The 24,242-nt window shown below is 31.1% G+C and overlaps 2 protein-coding genes and 1 long non-coding RNA gene across 14 annotated transcripts in view; 1 reads left to right on the forward strand and 2 right to left on the reverse strand.

Moving 5' to 3' along the window:
- Positions 1-195: 195 nt before the first annotated feature.
- LOC145961349 (uncharacterized) lies at positions 196-3,689 on the reverse strand. Of its 4 annotated transcripts, XR_014435623.1 has the most exons (5): positions 3,321-3,686; positions 2,462-2,638; positions 1,771-2,191; positions 1,211-1,540; positions 199-537 (listed from the first exon to the last, which is right to left on the reverse strand). It is a non-coding gene; the product is annotated as an uncharacterized LOC145961349 (long non-coding RNA). The 4 variants fall into 4 exon arrangements; XR_014435622.1 differs by having other exon boundaries at positions 196-537; positions 1,211-2,191; positions 3,321-3,689; XR_014435624.1 differs by having other exon boundaries at positions 197-537; positions 1,211-2,029; positions 3,321-3,687.
- Sclp (leucine rich repeat containing protein 20 sclp) lies at positions 1,310-10,112 on the forward strand. 3 transcript variants are annotated; one of them, XM_083081450.1, is made up of 5 exons: positions 1,310-1,474; positions 1,853-2,033; positions 8,045-8,188; positions 8,342-8,509; positions 8,734-10,112. In XM_083081450.1, the coding sequence occupies exons 2-5, from the start codon at positions 1,883-1,885 to the stop codon at positions 8,895-8,897; spliced, it is 627 nt and encodes a 208-aa protein (XP_082937576.1). In that variant the 5' UTR covers positions 1,310-1,474; positions 1,853-1,882; the 3' UTR covers positions 8,898-10,112. The 3 variants fall into 3 exon arrangements, with proteins under 3 accessions (XP_082937576.1, XP_082937575.1, XP_082937577.1); XM_083081449.1 differs by having other exon boundaries at positions 1,310-2,033; XM_083081451.1 differs by lacking the exons at positions 1,310-1,474; positions 1,853-2,033 and adding an exon at positions 5,702-6,045.
- A 2,166-nt stretch (positions 10,113-12,278) lies between these two features.
- The window catches only part of Cip4 (formin-binding protein 1-like Cip4), a 33,492-nt gene continuing 21,528 nt past the window's right edge, over positions 12,279-24,242 (reverse strand). Inside the window, exons 3-11 of one of the 7 annotated variants that reach the window (XM_083082642.1) lie at positions 23,926-23,976; positions 22,307-22,613; positions 21,875-22,021; positions 21,005-21,361; positions 18,783-18,812; positions 17,453-17,760; positions 17,035-17,226; positions 16,332-16,468; positions 12,279-15,692 (exon numbers count right to left, since the gene is read on the reverse strand). In XM_083082642.1, coding sequence (XP_082938768.1) covers positions 15,535-15,692; positions 16,332-16,468; positions 17,035-17,226; positions 17,453-17,760; positions 18,783-18,812; positions 21,005-21,361; positions 21,875-22,021; positions 22,307-22,613; positions 23,926-23,976 — 1,687 coding nt within the window. In that variant the 3' untranslated portion in view covers positions 12,279-15,534. Of the gene's footprint in view, positions 15,693-16,331; positions 16,538-17,034; positions 17,227-17,452; positions 17,770-18,782; positions 18,816-21,004; positions 21,362-21,874; positions 22,022-22,306; positions 22,614-23,925; positions 23,977-24,242 lie in introns of those variants that run through there. The other 6 variants (XM_083082643.1, XM_083082641.1, XM_083082646.1 and 3 more) reach the window with 6 other exon arrangements.

Below are 24,242 nucleotides of genomic sequence, written 5' to 3' on the forward strand. Positions count from 1 at the left end.
CGCACATTTGGTACGATTTTCTAAATATTTATCCGAATTGCGCATAATAAATTAAATATCATGTAATAAGAGTAATAAATTATCGCGTGTCTCATATTTTTCTACCAAATATACTTTTTATTATTGGCTTTTCATTATCTTGCGAAATAATTGTTACAAAATTAATACTGACTGTGAATATGCGATTTGAAAATCTTTATATTAATATTATATAATTAATTATAAATGTCATATTTGATATATATAACATAATTATTTATATACTTTTTTTATTAAAGATATCATTTAAAATATTTCTCAATTTAAATTATATCTTTAATAAAAAAATAAATTCCCGAAAAAAATTGTATAATAAGAGTCTATATTTTATTTATATTTTATTTATAAAACTTCTTTGTTGATAAAGCTGTAGTCGAAAAGCTGAATGCGTCTCAAGACTGACATTGAGGATTTTTTGTTCCAACGTACATATAATCCTGATGACTTGTTTTTTTCAGCTCGTGATTGCAATATGCCCATATTGAAATGAATCATATTCTACAAAGCGAAACCAAAATTGAATTCGACGAATTTTTCAACTTTGAATTCCTAAGATCTTAAGTTCTTTATATATATAAAGAATATAAATATGTAAAATTTTTATTTTTATATTATAATATAATTGAATTTGATTAATTAATGTATCAAATGGAATCAATTATTATTTAATGTATCAAATTTATTATTTAATGTAATTATTGTAAATTTATTATTAAATGTATAATTCTGTAAATTCATTCTTTAATGTATTATTAATTAATGTATCAAATGGAAATTAATTATTAATAATTTTTTGATAACTTAAATATTGAAGAATTCTTTTTATAAGGCGAAAAATCATTTTAAAGATTTTAAAAAAGAGAAATCCTGAAGAAACCTTAATAAAAAAATTGTCATAATTTTAACACGATGGGGAACGTCGAATTTAATAACTTTCCCAATCTTTAAACAATAATGTAACTAATAATTTTCTTTTGCTTTTTCAGATATGTAGAAACGAAAACGTTGAAGAAATCTCGAAGAAACCTTGATACAATAGGAAAACCTTGATGAGTTAATGCGGTTCTAACGCGGAAATCCTAACATCGAATTTGACAGCCTGCGCGTCGCGCCTAATACTTGGCTGCGTTTGTTTTCAAACAAAGAGAGGGACAGTAGTAGTCACACATACGTGCAAAATAATCAGCTGATTCGAGATGCTTCCTCGATGGCGGGGGAAGTGGCGAAGGCTTAAATAGCACCGCGTGCACCGCGTGCGAGCTAGTATCGAACTGGAGTCATCTGAAACGATTGCCGGTAGATAGCCTTCAGGTACATCGGATATACGAAATACCGAAGGCTTTCTGCAAAGTCCTCGAAAATCGCGCAGGAAGTCGGCCGAAATTGCTGAAATTCGTTCGCGAGATCGAGGATTCTTCGAAAGAGTCGTCTTCAGGTGAATTTTAGCCCAGTGAAATTGCACGAGCGTGGAAATCTTGAAAAACTTGTGTTCTGGTAAATGCTGAAGAAATTGAAAATCCGCATTTTTACGCATCTGGATGATACTTGGAAAAACGCTCTTTGATACTCTTTGAATCAAATTTGAATCCCAGAATATTCGATTTTTGATAGTGAAAAGATTCGCAGCCACAAATTAATCCAGTGCAATATAAAAAGTATAACAACATTTAGGTGGAGCTTGTAAAATGTCCTCCTAGCAATTAAGAATTAAAGAAAGAGATTAAAAATTACAAGAATAAACTGTTCTTCGACAAATTTGCGAGGATCAGTGCTGATTTTGACGACAAATTCAACGACATTCGCACGCTTTTAGCTGTAAATCGTAATAAGGAAGTGAAGAATCATGAAGCCGCCATATGAAGAAACGATGCAGCAGATCTCGCAGGAGCAAGGCGAGAGAAATGTCGCGATGGCAGTCTGTGTACAACTTGCTGGTCGGGCGATCATCAGGGTGGTTTCGCGATGTGAAGAAGCCCAAGATAACTGTAACCTAGGTGGGTCGATCAGTCACAAAAATGTAAAATCAGTCTAAAATGCATCCTAAATTTTATTTATACATATAAAAGATGTTCTGAATCTTAGCAACTTCTTCTTATAGATAGAGCAAAGACTTTTGAGATCTTGAAGAAGTTCTTCCGACATTGAAAAGTGTCTTGAATTTAAAAAAAATTTCTTTAAAAACTCTTATTTCTTTAAATCTCTAGAGATGTTCTATTTCTATAATTTCTTAACTATTTCTTTAATTTCTTAACAAGTTTCAATGCTGGAACACACACGGTTCTATACTATATATTGACTTTAAAGATATTTGACAAGTGCGAAAATCTTTAACTTGACAGATTTTTGACAAATACATTTAGGAACATCATAAGTAACATTATCAATGTCTAAATAATGTTATCCGGGGAAAATGCTTACTTACTTCAAGGACTTATAAATACTGTACGTGCATATGTCAATACTTCCTTATTCAAGATAACTTCCATCCTTGACTTATCTGTAATGCTTTGATCTTGATCACAACCATTTTTTAATCTGCCAACAGTTATGACTCACTATCTTTCGTTAAAAAATCATACTCTGTATAATCATGTGTAATCTATAATCGAAAAATTTTATGAAAATTAAACAATATATATATATAATTAATATAATAGTTATTAATCTTTTATTCGATTTTTATTAAAAATATAATAGATTTAAAAAAAAAGATTTATGTACACATAAAGTTTGAAATCTTCCACAGATATAGATCTGATTTTTAAAAATATGCAAATATTTGTTCAATCAAAAATTTATAGATTAAATCTCTCTTAAAAATTATTCAATAATTATACAATATATTAGAATTCTACGAGAAACAAAAAAAATCTGCGATCGACTCGATCTTGGACCGGAGTCAAGAATCTGTGGAAAATTTAGTAACGATTTATGATCAAGATTTATATCCGTATGAATAGATATTAAGATTCGCGTGAATGCAACTTTTGAATTTAAATAAGATAATAAGATCAATGATAACAGAAAGATATATAGCACGTTCAGAATAGATGTTATCGAAAATTTTAAGTATTAAAGATTTGGCTGTAAATATAATTTGTGATACTGATATGATTTATTATTAATCGCAATAATGATTCATGATATTAAAGATTTGATGTTACAAAATTTATTATGTATTATAAATCTTTGATTAGATATTTTGTGAAAATTTCATGAATCTCTAAAATTAGAGATGTAATTACTTTGCATTATAAATATAAAATGTACGAAATATTTACATTAATTATCAGATTGTACGCTCACAAAGGGTTCATTATAAATCGCAATAACGCATTTTTGCGTATTCTCTGTCGCGTTAATCTCTAATCTTATCTGATATGTTGTAGCTTGATATCGATGATTCAGTTTGTTTTGCACGGCTAACGAACTCTCCTACTTTCTTCTCTCTCTTGCGGATACGTATTTCCCCACAAATGCAACATTACCGTTATATGTTATAAAAAAACGGGAAACAAGCGACTGAAAATTGATCGATGATCGCCGAGACGGCAATATGTTGCAATTTTCACTATGATTTGACAAAAAAACTATAGCATAGTTTCGTAGAAAGTACGAATCGTGATTATATGGTGTATGGAGAACAAACATCCGGTCAGTACAATTAATTGAATTTAATTCTACTAAAATTAGGCAAAATTATAATGAGAAATTTAAAAAAAATCTGAAATTCTAATAATAATAATTTATTAAATAATAATATAAATAAATAATATATAAATTATAATTAATAAATATATAAATAAATAATATACTAATAAATAATAATATACAATTTATTATAATAAAAAAACAAAAGTAAAATTTTTTTCTTGAGTATACTTTTATATAAAATGGAGTATAAAAGAAATTATAAAAAGATAGATTACAAATAGATGAGATAAAATGTAATTTATTATAATTAATTTGAAAGTAAACCAAGCAAAGTTATCATATATTTAAACTGTGAGATCTTGTCGTATCATATAATTAAGATAATGTAAAATTGCTATAGAGATGAACTATATAAGAACGGATAAATAAACAGGTGACGTTTCTCGAGCATCAGTTCGGATAAAAGTGAAATGCTCGCTTCGTAACTCTCCGGCATAGATAATTGACTGGATAAACATTGCGTTACCCAACGCACACGTCCGGTCTTTGTCTCTTTCCCTCTCACATATCGCGAGCATCGCGGAGCGGTAATCTTTGATTTGCCGCGTGTGTATCTTCGGGACACCCGATGCACACACGAAAGGTCGATCTCGGAATAGTAAAGTGAAGCCTTGGCAATGCCGATGTGCGCACTCCGAATTCCGTCAAGAGGCTACACCTATTCTTTTGAGAGCCTTTTTATTATTTCATAGTCTCATGTATCAAAAGCTAGATGTGTATTGTTTGGTACGAATAGAGACAAAAAATACAATATTAATGATAAATCTCCGCTAAACACAGATCTTTTTGTTCAGTTTCTTGGTTCTAATCTAAGCCTGAGTCATAAATTTTTTGGCTTCGTACAATCGTGTTTCAGATTTGCATGTACAATTGATAAAGTTATGATAATATCATTTTATACACGAAGTGATTTAGTTTAACAAAGCTCGAGTCTATCATGGTTTGAAAAAATTGTTATTGTCAATTAGAAATTAATTAATCGCATTCTAACTTTCCATAATTTTTTCAAAAACATTGCTGTAAAAACATTGCTATTAATTTTCAAACTTCCATCGAAATTAAATACAAAAATAAATTGTTAAAATTAGACAATGAAAATGAAAATTAAAATATAAAATTAGGTTCAATATCTTAAACATTGCTTTAAATAAGCAAGAGCAATTATTATTTAAGATAGCAAAAGAAATTATTATTACAAGATTTATGTAGATATATAAATGTCCATTTATATGGATACTAGAGTCGAGACTAAGGATACGCGTTGCCTCGAGAAAGATTCCATGCTAATTCTGAAAAGCAGGACTTTTCCGAAGACGCACAAACGCATCTACGACGCGAGAAGTTTCCGTATAGGGTCTCGCGACCTTAAACGGCAACTTGCTCTTTCTCTCCATCAGGCTTGTTTTATTATATTGTGGCAAAAAAAAAGAATGATCGCACGCACATTAATTAGTCACAACGTTCGCGGGAGCAATAGTGAAAAATAACTTTCATACTAATTTTATACAATGACTTTCGTACTAATTACACAATCGTCGTTCGACCATTTCATCCTTGCTTAATTTATTTATGGTAGTTATATAAAATGTCTCGTAACAGAACATATTTTTCGAAATCAAATATTTGTTTTTGGGATTACTTTAAATTTTCGAATAAAAATCATTTTTAAAAAAGCAAAAAAGAATAACTTTTTCAGAATAAATTTGAATTTTCTTTTTAGGATTTAAATGAAAGATTGCTCTGTTAGATTTTTCATCGAGCACTCCAATATCTAAAGATTTTTTTAATCAAAAATATTGTCATATACAAAAATTTTTAGAGATATTCTAAAAAAGAAGTTTTATCGAGTCAAGATTAAATAGTGCAAAAAGCAATCAAACTTTTTTAAAAATGACCACAACAAACAAATAACGATCCATTGCCTATTTTCATGTTTTTTTTTCTCCTATTTGTCTTTTTGATCATGTATTAAAAAAATCATAAAAATTTCAATTGGACAAAAATTGTTGAGTATTTACAAAATGTGATGTTTTAAATTCTTGATTTCTGAAATCGATACAAGACGCGCATTTGCCTTTTCCCGATTTTCGCGGATTCTCGTCGATTTCTGAGGGAATGAGTCGCGATGAAGGTTAGCCAGGTGGCGAGATTTATTTCGGAAAGCACGCACAGAAATAAATGTTTCCAACAAGCAATCGGAGCCGTGAGTCAGTGCGGCGACGGGCTAGATGGCGAACGCCGTGACGAGAGTGATTCTGCGTTGCGAGGAGGCGCAGGAGAACGAGAACCTCGGTAAATTGTAGGATTCGGTGAAAGCGTGATTTTTTTTATTCACGGTTAAAAAGTTTGACAAGAAGGATTATTTAATACGCGACGAATTCATTGTAAATGTGCGAGGTTTTCGCGTATGTACTTTCGTAATTCGCTTCGCCTTCGTGCGCGATCACGGAAGAATTACGAAAATTACGAGAGGTGTGGCACAATAGTCTCAATCTAAAGAAATTTGATTGCGCAGTCCTTTCATATTTATCAATTTCAATGTTCACGTGTCTTTTTTTCGCTAAATACAGTGTAGTGCTTTTTTAGATATTAATACACATAGATATTTATAATTTACATCTCTTTCGGTTCTCATCTTTTAGATATTAAATTAATCAATTATGACATTATAACTATATAAAAAATATGAAAAAAATTATATTTCCTGATCGTACAGTTGAAATGCTATCTGTATTTATTCCTTTACTTTCTTTTTAGTTTTATAATAAACTTTGCCTTTAAGTTTTATAATAAGTCTTAGATTTGTTAAATAATATCATTTCTTTTCTTGTTATAATTCTTATTATAAATTAAATCATGCAATAATTTCTCATCATACATATGCACAGGAAAATATTATTCATATATTCAAGTGAATATTATTTATTTCAAGTATTTTATAAGTTTATACATCATAGTTAATATAAGTCTTCTACAACTTATCACAAATTTATCACAAGCATAAAATACATGAAAATATTTTCCAAATCCTAGTAATTTGCTTCTTCTGATTTTGTTACATGGAAATGGGAGAAATACATCTTTTTCTCTGATTTAATAAATATTCTTATATTAATGTAACATAAAATATTCAAGTTGAATTTGAACATTTTTTGATATATTTTTAATAATTTTTCATTCTTTAATACGCAACGAAAAAAAAGTAAATTCTTTCTTTTAGTACATGACAATGAGGCAGCGAAATTTTTATAACTTGTGACGAATATATTTCACAAAATTATTACCAAGAAAATATTCTTCGTTAGAGATCATCTCATGACTTATACGAAGAAAAATAAACTGAAATATGAAATATTATATTTTCACACTTATTCTAGCTAGTGCTATAAAATCGTGTTCCTTGACTTTGCTCGATTTTATGAAAGATTGATATATTTATGTGTTTATTCGTCGGGTTAGCAAATCATGGCTGTACATTATTTTCCCGGAACTGTGCGCTTCATAGTTATTAATGTGACTGCGATGATTGATAAATACACATATATATCAGAAATACGTTTGTTCCGTAACACGTTCTCGGCTCCCGCGATCGTGTTAGCGTCAGTGTCGACAGTCTTCCGCACTGAAAACCGCGTTGGAGAAAGCGTGAAACGCAGTACGGCCGACGTTAAGTGCACTTTCAGTCCATGATAGGCACGATGCACCGCGACTAGTTGTTCTATTTCTTTTTTTTGGATGATAGAACACTTTTACAATCTCATTATTAAGATTCGACTGATGCTATCGATATTTAAGCAGGAGAAATCATGCCATCTCAATTTAATTTGGAGAAATAAGAAGTTTTCTAGTCTATCAGTCAGTCTAGCCTATCTGTCTAATCTATCTGAAGCAAATTGTTCAGAAATCATACCATCTCAATTTAATTTAAAGAAGTTTTATTTTTTAGTCCCTGTCGGTCTATGAAACAAAATATTTAATATTTTTTATTAAATATTTGTTTCATATAAAAAGTACGACTTTACGTCGTTTCGTTTGATTCGAGTAGAAATTGTGCATATAACGTACTTCTAACTTCTATTACGATAGAAAATGCAATCGTTCTGATCTAAAAAGTAAATAATTTTTCATTCTACCTAATTAATGTCGTAATAAGTCTTGAATAAATAAATTCCGGCAAAAATTTCATTGTATTTCTTTTGAATAACATTAATTTTAATGACTAAGTTTCAATTGTGTATTCCTATATTTACATTTTTTGTGAAATCATATCTTTTTCTATTTTACGTTTCAGACTTGTCAGAGTGCCAGCTCATGCAAATTCCGGACGCTGTCTATCATTTAATGCGACATACGGAGCTGAAAAGATGCGATCTTTCCGGAAACGTGATCACAAAGATCCCAGCAAAATTCGCCGTAAAGTTCTCGCTAATTACTGGTGAGTGATTAGCTGTAAAGGATAATCTCGGATTACCGTCCATCTCTTGCTTTTGCAAAATTTATTCTTTGATATCCCGGTGAGAAACATAAACATCCGCACGAAACTGCTCGTTGCTCGCACAATAAGGTATTTATTATACATTGTTCGCAGAATTAAATTTGAGCCACAATCAAATGAGCAAACTGCCGGAGGAGCTGGCCGAGCTGCAGGCGCTGGAGAGACTCGACATCTCGCACAACACTTTCATTGCTCTACCACCTGTCGCTTGGCGAATACCGCAGCTCAAACGGCTCCTCGCCAACAATAATTTTATTATCGGTCAGTATTAATTAATTTATTATTATATAAGCGAAAATCATCGGGAATCATTAGCAGGTCTCGTGATACGTAAATCATTCCTCGAGAGAAGCTTTGATGAAAAGCCTCTCGATTCGAGCAAACTATAAGAGAAGGATTTCTATAGAATTTTCACTCTTAAAAACCTATGGAAATCCTATGGATTTTCTTAATCTCTTATTAAATATATCTCGTTAATTTTGCAGACGTCGACGTCGAGAGACTCAGGCACGCACCCGTTCTGGAAATGGTGGACTTGCAGGCAAACCCATTACCTCCCAGATTGCACGATCTCTTGCGCACTCTGACTGGGATCAGAATCGAGCTTAGTCCTCGGCAGATCGAGGATTGGGAAGACTTGAACGTCTAAATCGTCTCCCGTGTAGCTCGAGAGTAGCTCCGATTCGCGAACGATGACGACTCCATCCTCTTTCGATGAAGATTGCTCAAGACTTCGTCACAGCTAGAAGTAGAATTGATATTTTGTACAGAACGTACTGAGTGATATAACTGATACGGATCGTCAATCGAAGCGATCCGGTTGTACTTTTTTGTATAAATCCTACTAGTGATTTGTATTTAAGTATGTACTTAATTACGACGGATCTATTATGTCGATCTCGTGATCGAGATCGATCGATCCTCCTGTGTTTCTTTTATACCGCGTGGATTTTTAGGCTTTATCGCAATACAAGTCACGAGCGACTCTATTGTGACGCTTAGATATATATTTTAATCATTGGAGATTCAAGCATTCTTGGATTCTTGATGATTTACGTGGAGATTAAAAGTATCTGAAGCTTTGAATCCTTGAACGCCTCTTGAAATCTCTTTGGATTTGCTTGAATTCTTGAATTTTTTTATAATCTCTTACACATTTAGAATCTGCGAGGCTTGAAGTTTTGGATCCTCGGAGTCTAAGATTTAAAGAATGCTTAAGTTAAAGAATATACATCAAATTTTCTGGGATACTCTGAAAATTGCATTATTGAAATGTATCGTGAATGCAAATTATATTGACTGCAATTTTTAATTTGTGTCCGTCAATAATTTACGGACAATTTACCGCTATCAACTGCCGAATTATGTATACATATTGCGTAGCGCAATTTCTCTAACACAACATTTTACACTCGAGCGTCATATACAATATAATAAGGAAGGTGTCATAATTTTACATGTATTTTGACATTATTACACATACTCACAAAATATATAACGAAATACTGCACACAAATGAGAATTAAATGTTTTTTTGCAAATATACGTTCTAAGAATATATTTACGTATATTTTACGTTTTACACATATTCATAACTCGGGCATGAAAAGATTAATACCTCATGTATTGATGACGTTCGAATAGAAAATCAGGTTTATATATCTCGAGTACAAAGTTAATAACGGAATAATAAGAATGATAAAAGAAGTAACTGTCATTAACTAGTAATTGTTAACGTTTGGATACAGGGTGTCTCATGAAGATATATAGATTTGCAAATGATCCCGCGAAATCGTACGCATTTTGCGTATATAACAACGCACATCAAATAGCATGTTTATAATAATAAATTTATTTTATTCTCTTTTTGTGTGTGACTTTTGATCTAGTCAATTTTATCTTGAATGAACGGATCTTGAGATTCACAGACACATAATTTTGCCCATTCCCGAATTTACCTATAACATAGTGAATGATTTCACGAATTCTTTGAATTGAGAATCCCTGATTTCCAAGACTTAATTGCGAAAATATAATCCATAAAACTATTGTGTCTGTAAATCTGTAATTTCACACATTCTCAGATCCATAGAAATTTGAACAGCATGAGCTCGTAATAAAACGAAAAGCGCGAGAGCGCATTTTTCTATCATATTCCGCAGGACTTGTTCCTAGTCTACACAATCCTCTACATAATCCTAATTATCATTATCATTATATTGCAATTTCTAAGTCATAATTATATTTTCACGAAAAGCAAACTCGCATAGCAAGTTGAAGAATATGTAATGACATTATATATTTTATGCTTGTTCAATATTTTGTCGCAATGCTCGATATATAAATTTTTTGTACAATATACATATAATTATATATAATTTTGATAAAATAGAAATTGTGCAATGCTTTCAGATAAAGATTTTAGTCAAATAATTTTCATCGCGTATAAATTTATGACATTCTGTATTATATGTACGAAATAAATGAGACCGAAAAAAAATAAAGAGCTAATTTTGATATATGTATATATGTCATACAATGTAAAAACGATTTATTAATAGAGGATGTAAATGGTACACGCATTTATAGAACCTCGACGGTCGATGCTACCTTGATTCATTGAAATAGAACATGTGTATACAGAGTGTGTCAAAAAAACATGCAAAATAAAATGTGATTTAAATCGAAACGAGTATCAATAAAATCTCGAAATTGCTTTTTTATTTAAATATTTTCAATTTTATACTTTGAATAAATTTTTTGACTTGTATCTCTGATTGCATTATTGATTAATTAATGTTATGCTATATATTAATTCTTCCTCGTTACAAAAGTTAGTCTCATTATATAAACATAGTATATCTTTAATTAAAAAATTTTATAAAATATATTTCGTTCATTATAATTTGCTCGTCTAATTATATGTTATCGTTAATGTTTCAGTTTCGATCTTCCAAATATTAATTCGCGCGATTATAAATCGTGGACAAACGCGGTTAATTATGATAGCGAATATTCAAAGTTTTATTCAAAACTTTGTTCATGACATTTATTTGCACATATAATTTATGTAGTAAATAATATAGTAAATATCATATCTATGTAGTTCAACAAAAAATAATTTCGTTTGCAAACATAAGAAGATTAGTTATTTAGTTTTCTATACATATATATAATTTTTTTGATATCAGATACCGCTTTCTAAAAAGCTTCATACGTCACAATTTAGAAAAATTTACTGTTAAAGTTTTAAAAGAGAATTATTTTAATATATTTTATCATATTATAAATATGTGATATGTTAAAGATGTCTTGTTGCGATAAAAGTATGTTAGAATTTACAATCTTCAAAAAATATTTGTTGTATACATTATGATTAATAATCATATTTCATGATTAAAAATGAGATCTATTGCAGAAAAGTTACAAATTAAATTGACTAAGAATCTAAAAAATTGATTAAGATCATATAATGATTAAGAATCTAAAAAATTATTTTTTAATATTTATTCAAAATGAATTTTTATATCGTTGAATACAAATTTAATGTTAAATTTGACAAATTCAAAATCGTATAAATTTTTGCAAAACTTCAAATGTTTCTTTCATTTTAATATTTATATTTTTAATTTAGTTATTTTTTTAATTTCTCAATTTTCTCATATCGAATTTCCTATTCAATAACCTGAAAAACTTTTAAATTTAACTAAATGTAATTAAAAACTATTTAATACATCTTCAGAAAGATCTAATTCGCAACTTTATCACAGTATATATCATCGTTATCAACCTTAAATAAATATCTTATTAATTTAAATCTTATTAATCATAGTTGACACAATAAATTTCTTTCGAGGGTTAAAAGTCTCAATAACTTTAAAGAATTTAATTTTATGATTATAAAAGTATTAAGCATACATTTTGTACAAGAAAAATATTAATAAAGCCAGAGAAATAAGCCAGCATAAGAAAGGATTATGGATGCAAAGGCGCAAATATTGGTCACATTAACGTATCTGAAACAGATATATTGGTTTAGTACCTGTATTTTTCAATAGTAATAATAATAATGATAATAATAGTAATAATAATAAAAATAATAAAATATAATGAGTCGCAGAATTATCTACACAATACTTGTTCGCGTATAGAAAAAAAATCACAAAATATACATAGAACGAACACGAAGTTAAACGTCAAGGCGCATAGACCCGTTATTTAATCTTAACATAATCGCCGAACAGTTCCCTTGTTTTCGCCGTTAACGAACCGGAAGCAGCTACCGCGATAAAGAACGGGGCAGAGATGCATGGGATGATTCAAGCGGATTATCGATCATATTTATATGTGTACTTGCATATATCTGGTTATAATGAAGCTATGTCTTTCTCTGACGATCGAATATAATATTTATATATATATATATATATATATGTATAATATATACATGACATTCAAAATGCGCGAGAAAATACGGCTATACGATTCCCGGATTTCGCAATATTAGGACAACAGGTTCTCACAATCGCACACTTCCGGACTTGCTTCTCCAGGATACTCAAGACTCAGGTTTTCTTCTTACAGATACTCTATTCTATTTCGGCAGTATCTGTTGTTAAAAAAAAATGTCATAATAACAATAGAGCGACAAGTTGATACATTCTTCGATAATTTAAAATTATATGGAATTGCATTAATTTGTCGCTATATCTAGTTTTTATGAGTGACATTCTTTTTAAAGAATTTTGTATAGAATGACGTATATTATTCAGTATAGAATTTTAAAAATCAATCCCTGTCCGCAATGAAAACGGAGCCCTCCTATCCGGTTTAATGTCGATTCTGGCACTTGTCTCGCTCTCGCGCTTCTATATGTATATATATATATATCCCTGGTGATATTTACATAAATCTATCGCTAATTAAATTCACATTCAGGCAATTGTTTAAACGCGATACATTATCGACCTACTGGAACAACCCACTTTTCGCTAAATCAACGTTACATGTCTCAAATGACTTTTCGTGCGTTAACTCTCGGTTGTATCTCATCCTTTTAAATAAGTCAATCTTTCATTCATAGATGTTTGAGACTTCAAAGATTTATGAATTGCTGAATCTTATCAAGATTCTTAATTTTTTTGGAAAATCTAAATTTCGTAAATTCTGGCATATATATTTAGATGTTTAAATTTTATATCTTTTATCTTTTTATAGAGGAATCTCTATGAATTCTAGATTCTTAGCCATAAATCCGGAACGTTAAATAAAAAATCTTTCAAAAATCCTCGATTTCAAAATTAGAAATACACATGGAGATATAAGATTATAAATCGTTTATTTCATAGAATTTTACTTATTGTATGAATGTTGAATGTTCTTAAATTCCTGATGTCACAATTTCGAAAATTTTTTCGTAATTCTCCTTATGCGAATTCCTGGAAATTTTGATTACGAGTAGATTTCTTAGTTCGCACGGCTGTGATGAAACTCGAGTGAGGATCAGTCTCGTGTTTTTTTCAGCCTAACAGTGAGTCGTGAAATAGTTGGTTGTCTTTTACGATGAAAAGAACGATAAAACACTTCTCTCGGTGCAGCAACGATTACAATACAGTCATAATTACCTTACGAGTGACGAGTAGGCGAGGCGCGCAATTATTATTACTAAGACGGTTACTTTCTTTAACGAGATTGTTAAATGTTTCGCTCATGCATAGCTATATGAAAAGGGGATACCATGTCTCGAGAAGTCGCGATCGCATCAAGGACCGTTTCATCCATTAACAATAAAGAGACTGTCTTTACGAGAAGAGACTTGGCGATTTAATCTCCAAGCAGCCGCATTGACTGGTGATATTCAAAAATTTATGTTTTCATTTCGAATAGAGAAATCGTCTTTTAATAGTCTCTAATCAGAATATTGCACTATATGATTTTCGTCACTCGGTCGATTCACTTGCGATTTTACATAAAATAATCTTATAATTAAATTGTTCTACTCTCTCTTATTTCCATTCGTGCATTTGCTCAAGGATTAAAAGTCTCACAATTGTGTACAACTGAATTTATATATGATTGAACATAACGCTATTATACAGATATATAAATTTGACCCTTACCTGGATTTCGATTCCTGCCGTAAATTGACTTTGGAGCCACCGCAAGCCCTTCGTACAAGACTATTATTTAAAAATAAAAAAAAAAGATTTATTTACACAGTAAAACGTAATACACAGTCTGCGAGAGATATTTCTAAATAAAAGTTTTCGAGATTAATAATAATTACTATTACGCGTTAATTAATAACTTCGACATGTTTGAATCAAACGTAAGGAAATGCGGAGCCATCACGACCCTTTGCGCGCGATTAGAGTTTCTTCCTGCCATAAATAATAATACAGGCGTATTCACGCGCGACATTTAAGCATTCAATTAATAATTAATAGTTAACAGCCATTAATATCGACTTATAATTTCCAAATTGGGGAAAGGCTAAAGGGCCACCGCGATCCCTTATACAAAGTCGCACAATTAGGGCGAGAATATAATCGACTAACTTTAAATAATATACATTCACTATCAATAATACCTACTTAACAAATAATCGCTACACTATAATTATTATTTAACAAACTATTATCAATAGTTTCGTACATGAGAAAGGGCCGCGGCATCCTAAATAAATCCGAATAAGGGTGAAATTTTTTCTTAAGAACCTATAAAGCCCGAGAATGAGCTCGATTTTAACGTTACTGCGCTTAGATTGATTGATCACAAAGCGGAGCGTATTTGTTCGCATCATGTCGTTCTTTCGTTTCTTCGCAATCGATTGGTCGATCGATCGAACAAGAAGATGTGTTGAAAATAATTCACGCAACATGCATCAATGATCGTGATCTTGCCGAGAATATTGGCACGTGATAATTCGGTTCGGCGGATTCATAGGATTCTGTTAGATCGCGATTAGTTGAAATGTCTTTCTCGATGCCATACTTGTTTGCATACATCTATGATCCTTGACTCTTATGATTCAGTTCCAAAATTTGTAAATTTTTGAATATATCTTTTCTTTCAAATTTAAAGATTCTTTGATTTTTTTCCTTATTATTTTTCTGTTGATTATTAGGCCTGCGATCCATTTGCTGATATCCCCGTATCCCGTGCCAACTTGACCAACACATGACCCTTGAATCTTCGGCACTAAACACGTCGCGCGCGCCTTCCTTAATAATCTTCTTCGTATCGTAGTTTCATGTTGCGTAATTCTTTTAACAACTTAGAAGTGGCTAAGTGTTGTACAGATGACACTCTATGTACGAGGTCGGCACGAAGCCCTCGATCGGCTGTGAAATACGTCGCACTCTAGTCCACCCATCTCCCTGATCCAATTCGATCATGTACAGCTCTTCACCATCGTACATCGGTATGGAACCCTCGCTGGTTGCTGTAAATAATAATTTAAATTAGTTAACAATTATGAAATAAAATAAAATAATTTTTTTTTCGTTATTTACATGAAACTTTTAATCTAAACATTTTTAATTCTATCTTTATACCAGAGTATCTATTTAATTTTTTAAAATAAATGTTTTTATTGTATACATTTTCTAATGCTTTTTACTCATATGAAAATAAAGTTATTTAAGTTTTAAGTACTAAAATTTACAAATGTACTGAAAAAACTGAATAACTTTTGAGATAAACATTTTTATTTTTCCATCATTAAAAATCATAACGAACATATACTTCATATTCAATATTTTGTTAAGACGTTGAATATATAAAGATAGATATACATTTATATTTTAAACATATAATTTGCAACTTGACTTATTAACAGATTGGCTTATCGACTATTTACAAAATTGTTAGAGAGAATTTTTCTTTTATTTTTCAATTCCAAATAAAATTCCATAAGAATTTTTTTATTTTTCCAGGTACAAAATAAATCCTTGAGAATTTCAGATTTTTCATGTTTTTTCAAGGAATAGATACTCTGTTATGTAGTATTATTATAGAAAAAGTAAATAATAAAAATATTTAATCATAGAGTTGGTTCATAGATTTGATTCATAGATCTCACCATCGAAAGGATAAAGCGCTCGACATGTCCCTAGTGGCGGCTGAGCATCTACCTCATCATGATAATATTCTTCGCAACCGCTACCGGGTAACGACGTCCTCGATTCGCCGAGACCAGATTCCGGGCTATTCGTGGAACTGTGCATCAGTACCATAAAGCGAAAACCGTAGCTATTCGTCTAGTGTGAAGTGTCTAATCTATTCGAACTAAACATTTCGCGGAATAGAAAAAAAAACAATGATCGCGATGTCCGATTTGAATAAACGCGAGTGATTGTGTGGTGAAACTCGATAAAACGCGTTCGTTGCATTAATTACTTGATGTAAGTGAAACTATGATGATTTACGTTGTAACACCTTTGTTATCTATGTTATTCATGTTCATTAATGTTCTGATAAGATAAGAGCGATTAAATAAAAGTTAAAGACATTACGATATTTCTAAAAATGTATTCGTGGACGTAAATTATAAAATAAAGATAAAATGGTAATAGAATACATGTGCATGTATATGTACGTGTGTGTGTATGTGTACACAGCACAATAATAAGTAATGATAAAATATCAAATATTTATGATAAAATAGTATAAACAATGATAGGACACTAATTTATGAATTGAAAAATCTGCAGATTTTAAAAGTTCTGAGATTTCAGAATGTATTAATGATTCTGTGCGTTTTCTCGTATATTGCCAAGGCTTACCCATGAGTCGGTTGCGGTGTTCCCGGTGCGCTCTTCTTGTGGACCGATTGATTTGCGTTCGCGTTACAAACACTCGAATCAGAAGCGGATCTCGAAAGACTCTCTTCTCCACCCGAGTGTGAACCTCTTCGTGAACTCAGCGGCCTTGTTGCTGAACCATTAGTAGCAGTTTTCCGCGGTGCCTGGCTTGGGCTGAAAACACAAATGTCAAATATATATTTTTTTTCATTTATTTATCTCTTTAATAGTTTTTAGTGGTGATAAAATATTGTAATAAAGCAGAGAGACAATTACATAAAAAATTTTTTATTTGAATATATTACTTTAAGCGTATTAAAATTAACCATGATAGAAATAAGTAAATAGCGAATCGATCATCATTGATCCCCTTTGACAATTTGAGGAAAGCTCCATTTACCTAGACAAACTGACGCCAGCGCGCATCGCTTCTTCGAGGTAGCCTTGAAACTTTGCCAATTCAGCTCCGAGTTTGTCCAGTTTGTTACTGGACTGGTTCAATTGTCCCTCTATGCTCATCGGATCTCCAAGGGCGGGGTTCTGCTCGTACACGCCTTTCATTTTCATAAGACCATCTCTTGCCGCCGTCTCCTGTTGGATCTTCGCTTGGATCTCGTCCAATCGTTGCTGCAATCTCTTCTTCCGCTGATTCGGTGGCAAATCGCTGCAATCCTCCTTCGCACCGTCACCGTAGCCAGGCACATTATTCTGGAATTTCTTACAATAAATGTCGATTCCTTTGAAGAATTATTTAATTATATATAACTTCTTGAGACCCGAAACTTTCTTCGCCAAAGTCAACTTCTTTACAATATTATTAAATTAATTAATACAATAATTAGTGCAATAATAGCTTAGCGTAAACTTTCTTGAGAAAATCAATGATTTAATCGAAGATACGATTGTAAAATTCATTTTAATTTTAAATTATGTATTAAATTATATAACATTTATAATAATAATTATAACAGAGGAACTCTTTAAATCATATTTAAAACCATATTTAATTATAATGTGAGTATATTATACGATCTGGGTCTCAAGAAAATAATAGAAGAAAAGATAAGAAAGCTTGGGAACACATTTTGTTGCAAGAGCAACGCGTTTCGTTAAAGATTTGCGATCTTGTTAGTGAAAGCTAGCGTATATAAATTTATACGATTGATGAACAACTCCAATATTTAATATCGTTCATTGCTTTAAGCAATAATGGATAAGACGAATAAAATGTATTCTCTGCTGTAACAGAAGTAGATAATAATATAATAATTTCTAAAATGGAAATAGCAACGTAATCCTTTTGGTGCTAAAAGATTTGAGGCAATTAGTAAATAATTAAAATTTAATATAATTGTAATTTTAGAATCTCTCGAAAAAATTTTGCGGATTCATAAATTCTTGATTCTATGGGAATTAAATTCTATAATTCCTAAATTTTATAAAATTCTCAAAACTTCCCAATTTCACAGACATTGATTAAATTAATTATTATTTAATTATTCTATAGATTTGTCAGGTGTAAGGATTTTCTCAATTTAATTTTCTAGGAAATATGATTAAATCGATGTTTAATACAATTTCTACTCTTATAAAAAAACTTATTGTCATCTATTTACTACTATATATAAAGGAAAAAGAAGACGAGCAAGTTGAGCACTTGTAAGCGTTCAGCAAAGCACCAAAAGGATTAATCAGAAAGTGACTTGGCCATTGAATAAAGAAGGACAGACCTTTAAAGCTATGCACACCTCGATCAACTTCTGCTGTTCGCATGAAACAAATCCCAAAAGCGTATCATTCAGCGAATGAGTCAGAATGCACTTTCAGCAGTAGCAGGAGCGTGAACTCAGATAACGTCATTTCGGAAATATTAAATACATAAACAGTATAAGATAGGTATAAGATACTTTACTTAATAATATATAAAAGAAACCGAGAGAATGACGGATTTATTATCATCATTTTGCATTTAACAAATCTAATTGTAAGTGTCTGTAAAAATGCAGATATGTATTTTAATAATTTTAATATTATATTACTAACTTTATTTTAATATAATAATAATTTAAAATTATTAATTACAAAAATATCAATTTAAAATTATTCTTTTTCTCGTTTTGGCAAATTAAGATCTAACTTGAACACATTACAAATTACTCTATTTATATTTGACAGAATCTCACGATTTACAGAAAGTTAAAATAATAAATTCTCAAAGCATTTTCGAAATTCATATTAAATTCTAATTTAAATTTTTTATTTCAAATGTAATTTAATTTAATTAGACAATAAAAATTTAATTAATCCCAATATTTTTTGTAAGTATTATAATTATAGTCTTATACTGATTAAGATTAATACAATCGCTGAGTTCATGCTCTTTTAACAAGACAGTTTAATGTCGCATATAATTACTTTTATTTTTAAGAGAGAGAGAGGCAGGTAAATAATCGATGTTATATACATAATTACGAGCGAACAAGCGATCTACGGAGTACTTACTAAATGCGATAATATCCCAATTCATAGCCCGTGATGATTGGAAACAAGAAGACCACGGGCAGATTGAACCATCCACCAAATTAATAGAAAGTATACAAGAAAAATAAATTACGCGTTTTTCGTTATGAGAAATCAAACGAGAGAATGATTGTAAATTGTAGTTGGAAAGTATTGAATATAATACAAAAATAAGGAAAGATACAATTGAATTCAATTCGTCGTGATTTTCTTATATACATTATATATAAAAATTCATTAAAAATCTAAAATCATAACATTTGATTATATACAAATTTAAGCAAATTTGAAAAAATATCTCGATTCTAGAATATAAAAATTTACAGAAAATTAAATTTTTTAAACAGAATACAAAAATTTAAAATCAATAAAACTATAACTATTTATAATAGTTAGATTTTTCGTTTTCTTTTTTATGTTAGTAGGAAGTGAGGACAAGATGGTTTTTCATCTTAATTGAGCATTAATTATAATTAAAAGCTTATTCTCAAAATTATTTTATCAATAAATTTATATTATTAGATAGTGATTCGTTTCAATATAGAAGATTTCGACGAAGAGAATTCTATTTTATACAAAGCGCTTAGAAAGTATCAGAAGCAAAACTGCTTTAAATAATAATTTAAAAATTGCTTCGAATAATCATAAATCATAAGTAATGCGCAAAATATATCTGAAAAGTCGCTCGTAAATAACGTTACTATAGCCGATCGGAAGAATGCGAAATCTACTAATATACATGCGCAATAGAAATTTGAGTGCGTAAATCAAGTTGCAGACCTATCGGCGAATAAAGAGAGATGCATCTTATATATACATAAATAAATGAAATCAAATAATAAAAAAATATAGACTTCAAAAAGAATTTTCGTGCATGCTATAAAAAATATTCTGCAATATTCCCTGTTTATTTTCCTTTCCTTCCCGTAAATGCAATAAATAGATTATATTAGCTCTTCTTTGGAGTCGTGCAAGTTCTAGGCTTCCAAAATTGTAAAAATAATCATAAATTATTTTTTTAAGATACAAGAATAATTTACTAGATGTATAACTATGCAATCTAGCTATGTAATCTATGCAAAAAAAATTATGGAATCACTCAGACTTCACGACTTCAAAATTAAAAAATAATACGCACATAGGGTGTTCGAAAAAATATGCTTATCTTATTAGAAATTTATAATTCAAATGATTAATAATCACAAGTATATATAGTTTACCTTGTATTAAAAAGATTAGACGAATCAATCAATCAATCAAGAAAGAGACAATCACTCATCACTGATTATCTTTCTCAGAAATCTCAATAAATTCAAATGTTCCAGTTTATCTCACTATATTCTTTCAATCATTTCAGGACATCCTATGTCACGAGAACGCTGCACCAACGACACCAGAGAGCTCGCAATGAGGAACATGGAGGGATATCTACCTTATTGCTACTGAAGATTCCAAAAAGACCAACTCTTTTCTTGATCTTGCCGCCGGAAACGGTACCCTTGACCGTAAGATGATTGTGAATCGGCTGCATGACCGGCTGAGCCAATTGGCTGTTGTTATCGTAATTCTTGGCAACCGATAGATCTTCGAAGGGGAAATCCCCAGGAGGCTGAAAGCCGCTCTTGTAGCGTTCAATCACCAGCATCGTGTCCTCTTTCTCGTTGATCTCATTCGCCGCCTTCTCGATGCCGTCCAGGCACTGAGCGATTATTGGCGCTACCGCCCGTTCGATTTCCACCGACTTCATCATATAGTTCCGCATATTTTTTATCCTTTTCTCGTCCAACTCCTGCGGCAAAAATGCGATATATATAGGGTGAGAATAAACTGCGAGAAATACGAGAATCAATAAAGGCAACTAGAACATTGGGTTGAGTGGTAGAACACTGTGATAATTTTTCTCTAAAAAAAAATTAATTCATTAAATTTATATATTAATAAATTTGTAATTAACTTATAAAAATTCAAAATGTTTTAAAATATAAAATCTATTTAAATTTAATTGAGGAAGTTAAACTCTTGCAAATTGATTAGCACCCTTGAGAAAAAATAACTAAATAATTTATAATTAAAAATAAAATAATGTATCTCATAATTGAAAATCCATTATTTTCAAATCAAATATATAATTATTTTTTTCGAATTTTTCTTTGACTGCAATAAACAATTCTTAAAACATTCCTTTAGAATAATGAAGAATATTTTTTTAAATAATTAATTATTGTGTAAAATACGAACAAAGTATAATAAAGCGTAACAAAAAACGCGGACGCAATTGCGTACAGTTATGACAAAACAGTACCTGAAGATGCTGAAACACTTCCGGCATCGCCGTGTGGTAGTGTAGCGTCTGCATGTCATTCGTTTTTTGCAGTTGATTCGCGTACTCCGTTTTCGCCTCTTCGCTTTGCTGGGTCTTCATGGTCATATTCATCCTCTGCTTCTCGACCTGAATCATTGCAAAAGAATCGATCATTATCGAACGTATAAAAAATCCTCGTAGATTATTAATATTAAGAAGATTTTAATATAATTTTATCACAATACATTCTTCTATCATTGAAAAAACGAAATTCAAGATTTCATATATTTTCTCATTATCAAAATTATTATAGAATTCTTATTTTCAATCATCGTATCTAATCGAAGTTGGAACTCCTCCAAAAATAAAACTATGGAGAAAAACTGTGAAAAAAGATTTTGCAGTGAAATGACTGCGAAGCTCATCACGTACCTCTGCTCTGGAGAGATTGAGATCCGCGTCCGCTCGCTGATAATTCTCCACAGCGCGCTCCGCCTCGCGGAAGGCCTTCTCGTAGGCCTTTCTAGCCCGCTCAAGATTTCCGATCTGACCGGCTAGGGTGGCCATCAACCGTGCGCCCTCCTGCAGGTGTTTCTTGCGGTCCTCTTTGAAGTCCTTCACTAAAATGTTGAGTTCCCGTAGAACGTTACCCTGGAGATTCTCCGCGATCACCTCCCGCTGACCGGCTTGGTCGTTCACCTCGTTCAGCTCCATCTTGAACGCCCGGCAAGGACTGTACCTGGAGGAAACGCAAGTTCCGTTCTCCTTCTCGTCTTTCTGATTTCGTAAATCTCTCTATACTTATTCTATACTAATTTTGGTTGAATTTCTTAAAATTATTTTATTAAAATCTCTAAGCTCCTTTTTAATTCTCGATACGTGTCGGTTTTTTATCTTCCTAACTTTATCTTACATTTTGTTTATTTAATAATTTACTTCCTGCCACTTTTTAATCACTAAATTTTCATTATCGCTTAACATGCCAAGAAATGTTCATTTAGCTATTTTACACAATTTGTATCATGTATATGTATGCAAACGACTGTCTTAATTATAGATAAACTGAATAGATAACATTGGCTAGTTTAATATAATGGTGTTTCCTCATTAATTGAACATAATCGTTGTGCATAGAGGAAAAATAATTTCCGATCTAATATACCAACGCACAGAAAACCGAGAAGCCTAAATCTCTACCCACACGCCGATTAGTATGATATAGCTATAAGGAGACTCGACTGGAGGAGATCTCTCTTGCAATGTTATTGAACTTATAAAGTATCTCACCCACGTCGCGAGATAATCAAGCCCTTATCTTTTATCAGAGTTCGCAGGAAATGAATTGGCAGAAGAAAAACAATTTACAACAAAAATTTATGCAAAATTCGTTTTACTTTACTCTCTCGATATTCTCTTCAATTCTTCTCTTATTTTAACCTTGACCTTAACCACGTTCTTACGCGTGCTTAATTTACATGGTGTGCCAAATCAGAAAATTAATTATGGTCCCGCGGAACTCATGAAATTAAGAGTCTGCAAAGTTTTATATAGGAAATATTCGCGTGATACTTTCTTTTGATAAGTTTTTATTTGGATTATATTTAAAAATATGACAAACTCCCTAAACGTTGAAAAAATATCCTACATATATTATACCATAAGAGGTGTAATTGAAAATAAATGTCTCCATACTGATTTATGCGCGATTTGAAAGAATTCATTATCTCAGCAAAAGATATCTTTTTATGATATAGTATCTATATCTTTTTATGATATAGTATCTATTTCCGTCTATTACCCACAAATGAGGATCTTGATGATTTTAGATAGGTTTATTGCGAGCCATGTATGTACACAAAGTATCAAAGAGTAATAAATATATATTCAAATCGCCCACGGCTAATGGATAAATTACACCGGCATTGAATGATCTACATATATGTTTGTTACTCTTGGATGTTTGTACACATATACGGACTCAATGAATCTATTCGAGATCGCCCGGTAACTCGAGAAGAGAGAAAAGAGAGAGTATGCAGCTTCATACTTACTGATAATCCTCCTCCTCTTTCTTCTTCGGTTGATAGCTCTTCACGAGACGTCTGCAATAGAAAAAAAGAGAAATGAGATTATTGTTGCTCTTCTCACCGAGATGGAATGATATCGCAGATTATTGTCGGGAAGCCATTTATATACAATTGGTAGGAACTATTAAATAACTCGGAAATGAATCGACCGGAAGCGATTTCTATACTACTGTATGTTTCTCGTTTACAAGATTTTTTTATTTAGAATTAATTTTTTTTTAAAGAAAATATTGAGCCACCGATAATTTTTAATATGATCTGACAATTTACTTTATCTACAA

The sequence above is a fragment of the Camponotus vicinus genome, unplaced genomic scaffold, assembly GCF_025532165.1.
Source record: "Camponotus vicinus isolate PSW18456_S1 unplaced genomic scaffold, iyCamVici1.0 SCAF_11, whole genome shotgun sequence".
NCBI lineage: Eukaryota > Metazoa > Arthropoda > Insecta > Hymenoptera > Formicidae > Camponotus > Camponotus vicinus.